Source organism: Syngnathoides biaculeatus, chromosome 2, assembly GCF_019802595.1.
Source record: "Syngnathoides biaculeatus isolate LvHL_M chromosome 2, ASM1980259v1, whole genome shotgun sequence".
In the NCBI taxonomy this organism is placed as follows: Eukaryota; Metazoa; Chordata; class Actinopteri; order Syngnathiformes; family Syngnathidae; genus Syngnathoides; species Syngnathoides biaculeatus.
The window spans coordinates 19,193,606-19,209,807 of record NC_084641.1 but is presented as its reverse complement, the minus strand read 5'-3'; the positions used below and the strand labels follow the sequence as shown (position 1 = coordinate 19,209,807).

Genomic DNA, 16,202 nt, shown 5'->3' with positions numbered 1-16,202 from the left:
CCCGAAGTCCAAAGGAGGTAACTTATTTCGTCAAAAGAAATAATCGCTATTTTTACTTATTTCAATATCTATCCATTTTCTTTTGCCGCTTATGCTCACGAGGGTCGCGGGGAGTGCCAGAGATTACCCCAACTGTCAACCTACACCTCTGTTGCGTTTGCATGTTCTTCCCGTGCCTGCGTGGGTTTCTTCCCACATCCCCAAAACATGCATTCATTGGTGACTCTTAAAGTGCCCCTCGGTGTGATTCTGAGTGCGGCTCGTTGTCTCCATGTGCCCTGCGATTGCCTGGCAACTAGTTCAGGGTGTACCCCCACTCCTGCCCGTTAACAGCTGGGATAGGACCCAGCACTCCAGCAACCGTTTATGGATAAGCAGCTCAGAAAATAGATGGAATTTATTCTGCCTTTAATTGAACTTTGAGGCAATGGGAGAATAATAATAAGTATAGAGTAATAAGTAGTCAAAGCAGTTATTTTCTGACTTATTGGCTTGATGAGTCAGACAGTTTCCTTACCTTTGCTATGATTGAGTAAGTCAGTTTAATGTGATTTTTTTTTTTAACTAAACAGTGCAGAAGTGTGGGAATACAAGTAAAACGAACAACACATACATCCTTCTTAAATGTGCACTTTATTTTAATTTTTTTATATAGATAAAGACCTTATTCTGTCCACTTTTAGGGGACCATTTCATAAGAGAGGCTCTCGTGGCTCTTTTGTCTTTCCAGGATTTCAACAATCACTCGTATCACACACACACACACCACACACACACACACACCACACACACACACACAACACACACACACACACACACACCACACACACACACACACACACACACACACACACACACACGTGCAGTGGTCCCGGGCTAAAAGTGATCGCAAACAGCCAAGCATGATGAAGGGGAGGCCACAAAGACGGGAGTCATCCTCGCAGGAGGGTGACCAGAAGACCACTGCTTTGGTGGAGCAGACTTGGATTAAAACATTTAAAAAAAAATAAAAAAGTAAAGGCAAATAATCACACCAATAACTCATACATGCCAGCACATCCAAAATAAAAGATGGTTTAGTATTTGTCCTCCCTGCCCCCCCCCAAAAAAAAAACATTTAAATAGCATAAAAGTTAAAAAGTTCATAATGCGAACAAGAGCGCGTTGCAGTAAAGCGGCAGTCTGCTTCCTTGACCTGCATAAAGAGTTATGGAATCTCAGGAGAAAAAGCAGTCAAGTCTATAACATGAGCACCTTTCCAAAGCAATATTTCCTCGTTAGTATTCTTCCCGCGCCCCCATAAATACGGCACATGTATGAGCACATACACATACACACAGTTATCAAGCTTCATCACACAATGTCACATTTTTTTCTTTAAATGCTCTTTTCTTCACGTGACATCTCTTATTCAGAGGAGACGGTGCAAAAATCTTTCTCCTGGCATTAGTTAGTATAGATAGATATACTTATGTTTCCTGCGTGGGGAACTGAGGCTCTCAGAATTTTGGAGGACTGACTGCACGCTGTACAACAGGCCTGGTGTTACACTTTAGACCAAAAGCGGCTGTGGGTTATCAGACTTGTGAAAATGGAAGAGATCAGAGGTACCCCTCTTGAGCAGATCCAAGGCTACACCGTAGAATGGTCCAGGGGTAACATTTCAGAACATATTGGGCATTATACTCTCTTGGGGAGGCCTGAACACGTCTGGCGTTGCACTCTAGAGCCGCCCCAAAGCTGCACTCTAGAACTGGTCTATTGTTGGATTCTAGTATAGGCTTTGCGTTGGCTGCAAGAGCCTGCCCAAAGATTCTAGAACATATGTAGTGGTACATAGTAAACTGATGGACAGGTCAGAGGTAGCGTTCCAGAGCATCAGAGGGTCCAGGTAACATCCTAGAGCCAGCTCAGGTTTCCTTTTAGAAAATTCAAAAGTCACACTCTTGAAACAGTTTGTCACACAGTAGCCCTGACTTTGTGTTTGATTCTAGCTCTGGCCCAGAGTTACACTCCAGAATTTGCCCAAGGCTAAACTCGAGAACAGGCCAGAGGTTGAACTCTGAAACAGAGCCAAGGCAAACCACGTGAACAGGCTCGGAGTGATATTCCAGTTCAGGACATTCACTCATGAGCAGGCCAAAATCTAATAGCCTGGTCTGTAGGCGTGTTGTTCAGTGCTACCACAGGCCTGGAGTTGCTCTCAAGAGCTGGTTTAGAGTTAACACAGCCGAACACACCAAGGTCACAATCTGGAACAGGTCAGACCCAAGAGATGGTCAAAGTCTGGGGCAATCTTGAGACAAACTCACAACACGTCCAGTGTTGAAGTTTCTGGATCTGGCCTGAGGTTAAGCTTTAACAGGCCTCATCTTACCCTGTAGAAAATGTTGATTGTTATACTCTGGAACATGTTTGGTATTATAGTGCAGTACGGGCCACACTGCAGCAAGTCTATGTTTAAAGTCAAGAAGAGCCCCAAGGCAGTCTACAACAGGCCAGAGGTGACACTCCAGAACAGGTCAGCCTTACATTTTAGAGCAGGGCTAAGGTTACAATTTACTGGTTGTGATGTTAAAATCTAGTACAGGCCTAGCATTGTACTCAAAGGCAGGTCCAGGTTTCCTCTACTACCAAGATTCATAGAATCATCCCAGGTTAAACTAGTGGAAGAGTGCCAGACATGACACTCTAGAGCAGGCCCACAACTACACACCTGAACAGGCCTTCTTCTGTTCAACTCTAGATTAGAACAGCTATTGTTCTCAAGAGCTGGTTTGAGGACAACAGGTCCAGTGTGATAACCGGCCTAGCACCGCCCTCTTAAGCAACCCAAAGCTCGCACACCAGACCAAACTTTAATTAGGAGACACTCTCTGTCTATCTAGAAGTGATAAAGATGGCTAGCAGTTTGTGACCCGAATGAAAACATTTAAAGATCACACGGAATTTCAGCAGCATGGTGAATGTAATGCCAGAATCAGCGCAACTCGCGTTCCAGCACTATGTGAAATCAAGTGGACCTTCTGCAACAGCACCTCATCCACAAGTGAGCCATCACACACCAGATGCAATAATATCACAGGGTTTGCAACTACTACACAAAGATCGCATTTGTGAAAGACAAGTGCCTCGGCCTCACAATCACACAAACGCTTGTACAGTACACAAGAAAACAAGTATTTCCAGGATTATTAGGTCAGTTTACGCCGTCATTTGGCTTGACTACAGCACAGACACGTCTGCTGTGATACAAAGTTCTGCTGCCGCTCATTTTTTCTCTTGGATGTCTCCAAGCATAGCAAACGGGACTTTCTCCTGCATTTTTTTTTTTTTTGCATAAGGCTGTGTTCACTGTCCCCAACACAATTCACAATGTAAGTCATGTGACTGCATATACCATAACATGTTACTCCTGATCTCCATGTGCTCCAGCCTCCACGATTGCAACCGAGTTTGACACAAAATGTGTTATTACTTCTTTGATGCCATTTGTGCAAAAAAATCTGCAAAGAAGCGCAGACTAAACGCCAAGAGGAAGTGGGTCCTTGACTATCTTAGTTTCCACACTTTCTTCTGGACACACTTCATGATGGTTCAGCTTTGATTGGTCACTTGGGAGCTGGACGCCTAAAGACTCGCCTCCTCTGACCTCTTGAACCTCCTCCTCTGTCGACTCTAGGGTAGCCGGCTCTATGGAGCTGAGTTGGTAGTAGTGGAGAGAGGCAGAATCTCTGAGGAGATCAGCAGGACTTTCGTCCTCCTCTTGGTTGATGCAGAGCACTGCAGTCCCAGTTGGGAAAGGCCCTTGCAGAAGAACCTCTTCCACCTGTGGGTCCTGTGCCCGCACCTCCCTCTCCAGCCTCTCTTGCTCCTCGGCGCTCTGCAGGTGCAACACGGCGGTCTCATTCTCTCGCTCCAGGATGTCCTCTTCCGCCTCCAAGACACATGCCCGCACCTCGCTCTCTTCCGGGCCCAGGGATGACGGGCAAGTGGAGAATGGGGAGGACACTCGGTCCGACTCAGCATAAGTCTCCCCGGGCACTTGCAGCAGGACCTTCCTCTTCTCCAGGTCCAGCTTCATGATGGTATGCAGGTAGTGTGTTCGGACACGCAGTGGGTTGAACTCGACGCGGCCCGCTAAGTTGCCGCAACCGTCTCGGGAGCATCCGCACGGGAAGGACATTCTGTCCACCTGAAGGAGAAAACAGGCCTCACTATAATCTTCAGCCCCTCTTGGGATGGACTCACACGCCGGGGAAACCAAACAACCGAAATGCGCAGATGCCCAACTTCCAAGTAACTTGACAAATGTCAACACTGGGCATTGATGACAGAGGTAATAAAATAATGCAAATATTAAACTGGGCTGACTAAGTAAAGCAATGGCTGTAATTAGCAATTATTTTCATTATATAATGATAAACACATCTTACGTAAATTTTTTGTCTATTCTTTTGTTGGGGCTCACATTAGCAGTACGTTTTATTCTATTTGTTTTTTGGCCAGACCTAGGTGAATGTTACCAATTGCTGTATTACAGTGACATAAAGCTCGCATTGGTAGCTATCAAATACAAATCTGAAAATTTGCTACATTTGGAGGATGACTGATTTTGATTTATTTGAAATTTGATTCCATTCATTTTTTTCCCCCCCATTTATGCTGCCCTGATGCATTTGAAAAGCAACCATCCTACCTGGCACTTGATGCCGGCCTGGCTGCAGCCACAGTGTCGAGGGTCGCAGTACAAACGACAGTCGCAGCCACATTCCTCCCTGGACAGGCGGATGGCACGCAGCTCTGTTTTCTCCCGGGCGTCGATGCGAGCGATGCCGGAGGCTCTCAGGAGAGCTCTGCGTCGCTTGGTGGGCAGTGGCTGGAGGAAGAAGCAGTCGTCTACCTCCACCGCATCCACGTCGAGGTCCTCATCGGACACGTCGTCCAAAGTCAACAGTTCGGCTTGGGCGCATTCCACTGTGCCATTTCTGGTAAGCTGTGTATGACAGTTAGCTCATGTTAAAGTAAATACATACTGTATCAATGGGGCCTGGAGGAAGTATATCCAATGAAATTATTGGAAATTCTTCATTTCTGCATATTTTAGAATAAAATGTGATCTGATTTTCATCCAAACAAGGATAAACAGTCTGCTAAAACCACACAAAAATTATTCATGTTTTTGTATGTTTGCATGTAGGCATCTTTTGCATAACAGTCATAGGACGGGGAGGGAAAAACAAATGAACCCTGGATTTAATAACTGGTTGACCCTCCTTTGGCAGCAATAACCTCAGCCAACCCATTCCTGTAGTTACAGATCAGACGTCCACGACAATCAAGATGAATTTTAGACCATCCCATATAACAAAATAACAATTCCTGGGATGCCAAGTGTGAATAGCTATCGGAATCATACTACAGGGTCTTAATCTGTTGAAGGTCAGGACTTTATATAAAATCTTGTAATAAGGTGGAAAAGTATATTGTTTATCAGTCCACCTTACACATTTAATTGTTTCTCTTCCCAGGAATGTAACAATGACTGTAACAACACAGGGCAGAATGCTCAATGAAGAGAAAAAGAAAAAAGGATAAGATAAATATGTACAGAAATGTATAGCACATGCAAACATTTCTGTTGCCAATTGTTCACTATATAAAACAAACAAGAAGTCGTCATTGGAGAACACAAAGGAGGAATCCATTGAGGTCTTCAAAAAATGCATGGTACAAGCTTGCTTCAAAATATTTTTTTTTTGCCTTACATATATCGATCCATCCATCCATTTTCTTTGCCGCTTATCCTCACGAGGGTCGCAGGGAGTGCTGGAGCCTATCACAGCTGTCAACGGGCAGTAGGGGGGGTACACCCTGAACTGGTTGCCAGCCAATCGCAGGGCACATGGAGACAGACAACAGTCACACTCACAATCACACCTGGGGGAAATTTAGAGTCTCCAATTAATGTTGCATGTTTTGGGATGTGGGAGGAAACCGGAGTGCCCAGAGAAAACCCACACAGGCACGGGGAGAACATAGTATATATACAAATAGAAAATTTTGAAACTTTCAAGATTGCACTGGTTCATGGTTACTACATATGCCTAAACCGCCCATCTCTACTGTTTGTATATGAGGTCATTGTGTCAAATGTATTTGGCCACTTCAAAAAAAAAAAAGATAAGAACCGTCTGTTGATACTGCACTATTTTTGGATTCAACACAATACACAAGCAATATATATACTTTATATATTTATGGGGCACTCCAAATAAGCACTGTGCAAAAGGTGGGAGGGAGAAAGACTTGGGATGGACCAATTACAATAGTCTTTGCGTCTTTGAAGTTGTGAAGAAAAAGACTTGAATATTTTTCATGTTACTGTAATCCCACTTTAAATATAAAGCATAAAGTGGACATTTTGTGGTGATGGCCATAATTGAGCCTTGCAGATGGTTCATTTGAGTCAATGACATTTTATCTTTAGTATTAATTTTGTTGCTATGAAATGATGTAATCAAGGAGTGACTGTTCTTTCCCTGCGCATGACTATGGGATGTTACAATTGGGAGTTCATGGCATAGTTGATATTGTCAGGTGTGATAAAAGATCATCCTGCACCAAGCACACTGACAATCAACAAGACCCTATTTGTTGACCAACCCCACACAATACACCCACCGAGGTATAAACATAGGCGCTCCACATCTAAAATTTTGATCTGAAGAAACCTTTTGGATTATAGGAGAAAAAGTCTCCAAACAGGAAAAGTTCATTTTCCTTGATTCAAAACAGACAATCGGCAAACAAAAGCATATTTTATATGCTTTACCGGACCAAAACAAATCTAACTTTACAATAAAATCCATCAATCTATCCATCCATTTTCTGAGTCGCTTATCCTCACAAGGGTCGCGGGAGTGCTGGAGCCAGTCTCAGCCATCTTAAGGCAGGAGGCGGAGTACACCCTGAACTGGTTGCCAGCCAATCACAGGGCACATAACAACAAACAACCATTTGCTCTCACATTCACACTTGTGGGCAATTTAGAGTCTTCAATTAGCCTACCATGCATGTTTTTGAGATGTGGGAGGAAACCGGAGTGCCACAGAGGCAGGGCTGGGAATTGAACCCCAGACGCTCTTACCCAGGGGTCGTGAACCTATGGTTCACGAGCCATAACTGGCTCTTTTGGTAGTTGCGTATGGCTCGCAGAGCCCTCATAACGGCATACTGTATACAGCAGGGGTGCAGTCGATTGCGTGACGGCGTGAATTTTTAGGCAGCACACGTAACTTTCTCTAACAACGAGCTACTGCACTGCCACACACTGTTCTTCCCAAGTTTAACTTGCACCGCCGCCCTCCGCTCTTTTAAAGGGGTACACTCATAATTACAAATGTTACCGTCCTTACGCAGCCCACCAATGTGGTTTATAATGACAGCGTGCTTTTGAGCCGCACACCACCGGAAATTTTTTTACATAAATACGCTTGTCGGCAAGCATTGTTGGCGAGCGCACATAGGCAGGGAGAAATGAAAAAAATAAAACCTTCAGACCAGCTGATTGTGAAAAAGTGGAACGCACTTCCCGTCACAAACTACACACTGCAGCGTGTGACTATTGCTGTACTGACAATGTTTGGTTCTACCTATGCATATGAAAAATCTCTCACTTAAAAAAAAAAAAAAACATTAACACCAACCAACGTTCACGGATAACGGATGGAAGAGTCAAAGCAAAAGCATGAAGTTTAATTAAGTGACGTATGAAACAGATGACAAAGCCATCAGCAAAGAAGTTGCATTAACGGTAAGAAGTGCTTTTGTCATCATTGGTTAGCAACATCATAATGCTATTTAAATGCACTGAGAGACTTATTGTACTCTTAAAGTGTTGGTCTTACATAAAATGCATGAATACACTTGTACTTAGTTGTAAAAATATTGTATGGCTCTATTGGAATTACAGTTTAAAATATTTGCAGTTTATTGCTCTCTCAGCCTTAAAGGTTCCCGACCCCTGCTCTAACCAGTTGTCTATTGTGTCGCTACAATAAATCAGTACACAAATTATTTAATGAGATGAGAGGCGGCAGATGTGACTCAGTAGATAAGAGCGGGTTATCCAGTGACCAAAGGGAAGCTGGGTTGAATCCCAGCTCCGACTCTCTGCATGTCGTAAATGCCCTTGGGCCAGACACTGAACCCTACTTCACTCCCAGTGGCCTTGGGAACAGTCGCCCATTGGTGAAGGAATGCGTTTGATTTGGGTGAATGTAAGGATTTTTAAAGCGCTTTGGGCGCTGTAATAGTGTAGACAAAGCGCTAAATAAATTCAGTCCATTTACCAAGAAAGTACATATAATACATTTTAATTATGCCATTGGTGCAAATGTAATACGGAAGCAAATTAGTGCCAGCAGGATTTGAATTTGAAATGCCACAGAAAACAGGATTTGAATTTGAAATGTAAATTGATCCCATTTTCAATCATTGCTTCAATTTTCTGTCTGAAATTCCACCGAACAGCCAGCCAATCCAGTTACGCTTTCTTAGTATGTGACGTCACATGACTAAGAAAGCGTAACTGCAATTGGCTGGGTCTTCGGTTCTAACCTGAAGTAACCCGGCCTCGTGGCACAGACGGTGAATTTTAGACAGCGAATTGTAGCCAGTTGAAGTTACACTGAAATACAACTATTGAAAATGCGATCACCTTACATTTCAAATTCAGTTTTTTGTGGCATTTCAAATTCAAATCTAAGTGGCACTAATTTACTTCCGTAATGTGAGTTCAAACGGCTGCTTCTATGTGCCTTGAGATTGGTTGGCGACGAGTTCAGGTTGTACCCTGCCTCTCTCCAGAAGATAGCTGGGATAACCACCACCAAACCACTGTGAGGATAAGCAGTACGAAAATGGATGGAATCTTAGGGGAAAAATGCAAAATACACAGAACAAATATGACGGGAACAAATATAAGAAACTTGAAAACGTAAACGCTCGGTGAGCCGGATTAAAGAATGAGCGGACCGTATTTTATTGAACCCAATGAAGTGGCCATTTAGTGGCTTTAGTGGCAGGTGTCAGCATTTTTACCTTCAGCTTGCGAGCATTGAGCTTCTCCTGGCGCAGGTGTTGGCGTAAGGTGTGCCGGTGACTGCTTTCCTGCTCCCGAGCAAACTCCCCCAGCGTGTAACGACGGATGGATGAGTGGTTGTGCGCCATCCCCAGCGAGCTGCCCCCCTGGCTGGGGACGCTGGTGAAGCCCTGCCTCCGGGGGAAGTAATAAACTGTCACCGCATCAAAACGCACTCGCTTACCTCCTGGCGACAGCTTGTGCTGTCTGAGGATGGACGTGGCTGAGAGGAAGAAACATTTGGGATGGAAATGAATGATTCACCGTTAAAATTGAATGGATTTGTTTTCCGTTGTTGCTTACGGGTGAATTCCATCCTGGTGGGGGGGTTGAGGCTGTCGCAGCTGTCGGCACTGTCGCTGCTGGAGATGTCATCATCGGAGTCTTTAGGTGTAGAAAAGGGAGAGCTATTGTCCACCTCTTCATAGTGTCGTTTGAGGCTGAGTGATGAACCTGCCTCCATGGAAACTGTATCTGAGGGCAGAGAACAGCATCAGTTATCACTGAGGCAAAAAAAAAAATGGGCACAGAACAGCTTCAGTGACCATGAAGGCAAAAAAAAAATTAAATCTTTTGCAGTTTGAGGATGAAGAACTGCACCATGGAAAAACTGTCGCTGTGTGTCTACACAAAGGATGGACCATCTGGCTAAATTGCACTAATCCACAATAGGGAAAATTCATCCATCCATCCTGCCATTTCCATCATATTAGGTTGATGAGCTGGAGCCTAACCTAGCTAACTTTGGATGACATCCGGGGTACATCCTGGCCATGTTCGAAATTCACAACTCTGAAAAATTTAGAGAAAATGTGTGTAGTTGGCCAATCGGTTTTTTATACCCAAAATATATTTTCTAAAACAGAATTTGCCCAATGAGCCCTTTAGTTTACAAATGATATGTAATGTAAATTAATTGAATAAATTAAGAAAACAAACCACTAGAGAAAAAAAAAACTGAGGGAAAAAAGTGTGCAACTTAGCTTTGTATATAACTAAACAAGTGATAATGAAAATGCCATTGGAAATGGAAAAATAATTGGACTAAATGTATTTTTTATTTTTTACTTTGGTGATTGAACAACCTCTGCATTGCTGAATACATCACCATGGCAACTAGCTAAAGTGGAATTTAACTTAAACTTCAACTTACTGAATGCACACACAGGCCTGGTTTAACACGTCACAAGGGCATTTGTTCACACATGCCTTAAGATGGTGAGAGACAGCGCAACTGTTACCATGGCAATGTCGCCAGAATGTGAGGACCCCAAAGGACCTACTTCATCATCTGCTCGTGAAGAGAAGATGCATTGTTCAAAAACCACAAAAAAAAATACATTATTTCACAGTACTTTGGTTCATCATTCAGGAAAGGTATGGTGCAGTCTACGAAAATTTCTTATGCATTCTGGTAATGTATAATAATTACACTTGTCTATCAACAACACGTGATAAATCCCTGTATTCATTCATGTGGAACATCACAGATATGAAACAAAGACGAGAGAGACTAGATAGCGCTCTAAAGCACTCCAGCTAACCGAAGTGCCTACAAGGCAGCCATGATGGCAGGGGCGATGTTCTGTTGAAGGCAATGTAAAAACATTTGAATTATCTCATAACTGTCTTATTTTTCATCCAATTTTCATGAGGTTTACTTTGGTCAGGGCCAAAATGCGTGCTACAAATACATCCATCCGTGCATCCATTTTCCATATTGGTAATCCTCACTAGGGTGGCACACATGCTGGAGCCAATCCCAGCTGACTCTGGTGGAGAGGCAGGGTATGGACACCCCGAACTGGTTACTAACCAATCCCAGCGCACATATAGAGAAACAACCATTAACACAGAGAGTCGTACTTACGGGCAATTTAGAGTCTTCAAAACTACCTACTATGCGTGCTTTGTGGATGTGGGAGGAAACTGGAGTACCCAGAGAAAATAAGACATGGGCAGAACACGCAAACTCCATCCAGGCGAAGCCAGATTGGAACCCAGGTCCTCAGAATTGTGAGGCAAATCTACGAACCAGTCATCAGTTGTCCCACCAGTCTGCTATCAATGCAGAACATTCGAAAAGAAAGCGTAAATGTCAGCTCCTTAGCTGTAAGTGAGTTTGTATATTTTCAGTTTCCCTACTTTGTTTAAAATCAAGCAAATGTGGACATCAGACAACAATAACTCAAGTGAACTTAAATGCATTTTTTAAGGAAAACTATTTCACTTGACCCTGTTTTTTTTTTTTTTTTAAAGTAATTACCACCATTAGTAAATCCAGAATTAATTGTGGCTAATCCCAATTTGTGGTTCATTTTTAGTGCTCACACCAAAGCCTGGTTACCTCCAAGCTTGTTAAATGAATTAAACAGAATCTGTCCTGAAAAAAAAAAAAAAAAAAAAAAGTCAGACAAAAGTTCTAAAGTCGCTGCAAGAAAATGACAATCCATTGAAATGCCAGAAGACTCATGAAATAAAGTCATTGACTATCAGTCTGAAAAGGGTTACAAACTCCATTTGTCGAGCTTTAGGATTCAAGCAAACCATGGGAGGAGCCATTACCCTCACATGGAGAAAACGCTGAACTTTGGTGAATCTTCCCAAGCGTGACCTCCCTACAAAGATTACCCCAAGAGAACTGCAATGACCGATCCAGGTGCCCACAAAGCAGCTCAGGAAAACTTTTAAAGAGCTGCAGATAGTCAGTGTTCATGACACAACAATGAAGAAGGGACTGGGCATAAATGGCATCCACGGCAAAGTCCAAAATTGAAAACCAATACTCACCAAAAAGGACATAAGAGACTTGGCTTACCTTTGTAAACAAACATTTGACTTTTGGGAGACTACTATATGGACTGACAAGTTGAAAGTGGAGCTTTTTGGAAGCTGTGTATTAGCTGGGGTAGGCTCCAGCACTCCGTCACCCCTATGAGGATAAGCAGCTTGGAAAATTGAAAGGAATACAAAGTGTTTCGTTGTACAGTATCTGGCGTAAATGTAGCACAGCATATCAGATGAAGAACATCATACCAACATTAAAACATGGTTGTGGTAATATGATGGTCTCCTTGGGCTGCTTTCCTACTTCAGGACCTGAATAACTTGCTGTGATAGATTGGAACCAGAAATTCCACTCTTTAACAGAAAGTTCTGCAGGAGAATGTCCGTCCATTAGATTGTGACCTCAAGCTCAAGTGCACTTGAGTTCTGCAGCAGGATAACGATCCAAAAATACTACAGCAAGTCAACTTCTGGCCTCAAAAAATTAAATGGCGAAAAAGGTTTTGAGAGCGGTCTAGTCTAAATACTTTAATCTGATTGAAATATGGTGACATGAACTTAGCAAGGATGTTTATGCTTGAAAACTCTCCATCTTTGCTGAATTCAAACGATTCTGCAAGGAAGAGTAGGTTAAAATATCTCGACAGAATTGCGAGAGACACATTGCCAATCGGAAAACTCGATTTCAGTGGTTGCTGCTGAGGATGGCCCAACCAGTTATTCGGTTTAGGGGGCCATTACTTTTACGCATGGCCAGGTATCTTTGAATACATTTTCTTACGTAACAAATGAAATCCATTCCATTTTCCAAGCCGCTTATCCTCACAAGGGTCGTCACCATTTGAAACCTGCATTTTAAGTTCACTTGGTTTGTATTTGTAGGATACTTACATGTAGTTGATAATCTCGAACATCATTGTGGGGCAACTCAAAAGAAGCATGTTGCATTTAGCTATGTTCATATAAATGGGGGACACCCTGGCCTGGCTTGCAGTGTGTGTCAGGTTCTGGGCCTGGTGGAAAAAAGGCTAAACTTCCAACCAAATCCACGAGTTTTCCCCCTTCCAATGCAGGACAGACGATCAAACAGCACTCTACAAATAGATCATGCAGTATTTGTTTTGTTCATTCCGTGGGAAGAGTTTGCCTCAGTCATGGTGGACTCTGTGGTTGCGGGCTGTGACATTTCTCAGTATGGATGGCTCCCAAAAATCGCCTTTCCTCTCTCCCAGGATCCTAAATGCCCTTTCATGGTTTCTATATGATTAGTCAACAGGTCTCCTGTTTTGTGTGTGCGTTCTGGTGTGTGCAACTTTGCTTGCATTTTTATGTGTCAAAGGTGCTACGTAAATAAAATAGCGATAGTTGGATTGTTTGATTGAAGAGGCAAGCGTTGGGGTAGGACTGTTGTTGATCGGTATAACCGAACTACTGGATACTTTATATTGTAAAAGGACTCTCTGCATCACTTGCATGAGTATCATCATACTACAGGAAACTCAATAGTGCTTAAAGTGCCACTGTCATGAAATGCATGATTTTTAGTATATTTCTAATGAACAAAAGGCCGCTGGAATGAACCCATCCATTTTTTCACCACACAACATGATTTTGACGTATATAGCTTTTTGTAACTCACGCCATGACGTAATGAACAGACAATGCAGGCAATATGGCTACCACTTGGATGTCGACTGAGACTTCCGCAACTTTGCACATGGATGAAGTGCTCGCCGCTCATATTTATTTTTTTGTATTGACATTGAAGTGTTTAAATTGAAATGTTGACATTTGACAATTGACACAAACATTGAAATGTTATATGTATTTTTCATTACAATATCTATTTTAGAATGTTTATAGGCATGACACTTGACCTTCAATAATGCACTTTGCGTTTATGTTCCTAAGGGACATGTTTCTTCGGGCTTGTTTGTTTGCTGTGGTATTAGAGTGGTTCCAACTATCACGGACAAATTGCTTATGCTTTTACATATACAGTACTTTGCCAATAAAGATGATTCTGACAACCAAACCCAAGAGGGATTACTTTGGAGGGCGAAACTTGTAGTTTAGATTCAAAACACATCTTTTGGGGCACAAGTCCAGGATTTTTTTCTTATGCACCTAATTTACGAAGAGGTTTCATGACGACAACAGTTTGACCTAGGAGCAGATTATTTCTGTTTTCATCATTTCCCATGGGAAGAAATATGAGGTTACACAGAGTTTCACGACGAACCAAGTCCCACTTTAAAGCTTCCAGTTTATAATGTACAGTGTTGAACACTTATTTCCAGAAGAGACAGGAACATAGATTTCTTACAAGTGCAGAGGTAGAAGCACGCAAGTGGATTATATTTTGTGCAGACGATATAATCTGAAGGAGGTTACTGATTGTAAAGTGATGGTGGGGGAGAGTGTAGCTCGATAGCATAGGATGCTGGTGTGTAGGATGAATCCGGTAGCGGGTAGGAAGATTAAGAAGACAAAGGTATAGCAGAGAATCAGGTGGTAGAAGTTAAGAAAGGAAGAATGTTGTGTGGTTTTTTAGAAAGAGGTGAGACAGCCTCTAGATGGACAGGGAGAGCTCCTGGAAGACTGGAATACTACTGCCAAGGTACTCAGAGAGGCAGGCTGGAGAGTACTTGGGGTACCTTCTGGTAGGAATGGGGAAAAGGAGACTTGGTGGTGGAACCCCAAAATACAGGAAGTCATCCAAGGAAAGAGATTACCAAAAAAGAAGTGGGACATGGAGAGGACTGAGGAGAGGCGGAACAAATGCATTGAGATGCGACATAGGGCAAAGGTCATAACATCAATATCCTGACAAACACAAATCAAAAAGCCCTTTACCAATAAACCATATGCCTCCTTGAAGATACTGCCCAGTATTTTACTCTGATCCAATATAATGTTTCGATGCTGGGCCATCAGCCTGGGAAATGCTGCTCCACAGAACTGCTGCATTTCCAGAACGATGCTTTTTTTTTTTTTTTGGGGGGGGGGGGGGGGGAAATATAACAACTAAAGACAGTACTGTAAAGCGACATTGTATTGCAGCATTTTTACCGCATTTAAACCCCCTGGAGAAGGTGTCGGGATGTGTGCAGTAATTATTCATCATATTTCCAACCGGAATGTTCTGTGTCACCCTTTTCCACCCAATCAGAAGCTCCTAAAGTTAAAAATCAGAAGCATTTGGGAATATAGGTTTGCTTATCCTTATGTGAAATCTGAAATCATTTCAATTGCAATGTGCAAGTAGTCAAAAAAAAAAAAAAGTGACCGTGTAATAGCGACTAATATTCAATGAACAAAAGATGAAGAGTGGAGATGGAATCAGCTGATGACGGTGCAGTTTACAGAATCTTAGGGAGGCTCACCATTGTGCGATTGTAACTTGACACTCAATATGTGAACGAGAGCACAAAGTGAGTTTATTTATGCACAAGAATGAACATTTGTCCCACGTGAAGACCGTCTGGGTTTCGAGGAGACACACAATGACAAAGGAGGAAGCTTCTATTCTTACCTGGCTCACAAAACGGGAAGCTTGAGAACGCAAGCAGCTCGTCGGTCCTTTCTCTTCCTCTCTGCTCATGGAGGTTCGTTCAACACCCTGTTTGACGTCTTTGGTGCCGGTGCCAGCAGCGATAGCTTCGAAAGTGATTGTCTCGGCGCACCACTTCTGCGTGGCGGGAGGAGGCTATTTGGACTCCGCACTCATTGTTCCGAAGAGAGGAAAAAACGAGCCGCAGCCCTCTTTAGGATGGAGTTTAACGGACATGAAAGGGACGTCACGTGACTGCGACGCTAGGAGGATTTTGCTTTTGGAATTCTATTTAAAAAAATATGTAAGCTATATTTGGTCCTGTTCTTGACAGGGTTCTTTAAAACGAGAACGTCGCTGACATGTTGGAGTCGTGGTGGTTTTTCTCCCCCCCACCTTTCCGCCCGCTCGCCACCAACACTCACTGGCCCGACAAATGTCCGCGGGGCCGAGCTTCGCCTTATCGCTTTTCACACGCTCCCGTGCCGATTCGGTCGCAACCGTCTTTTGGGCGAGAAGACGGTCTTCGAGCCGGTCTCGGCCCCACCGGCCCCGGTCGGTACAATACAACAATGGCAGCACAAAATTCCTCTCGGCGGCCATATATATATTCTATGTGACGTCACACGCGGCCTCTGCGCCAAGGGACGCTGGGAAACTGTGTTTCGTGTTAGTTCTTTGTTCAACTATGTTTTGAAACTATTATCTGCGTTTTTG

The 16,202-nt window shown here is 43.2% G+C and overlaps 1 protein-coding gene across 1 annotated transcript; it reads right to left on the bottom strand.

The window, feature by feature from the left end:
* Positions 1–827: 827 nt before the first annotated feature.
* Positions 828–16,094, bottom strand: csrnp2 (cysteine-serine-rich nuclear protein 2). Its single transcript, XM_061839597.1, has 5 exons — positions 15,468–16,094; positions 9,449–9,619; positions 9,106–9,368; positions 4,700–4,996; positions 828–4,195 (listed from the first exon to the last, which is right to left on the bottom strand). The coding sequence occupies exons 2-5, from the start codon at positions 9,606–9,608 to the stop codon at positions 3,524–3,526; spliced, it is 1,392 nt and encodes a 463-aa protein (XP_061695581.1). The 5' UTR covers positions 9,609–9,619; positions 15,468–16,094; the 3' UTR covers positions 828–3,523.
* Positions 16,095–16,202: the final 108 nt, after the last annotated feature.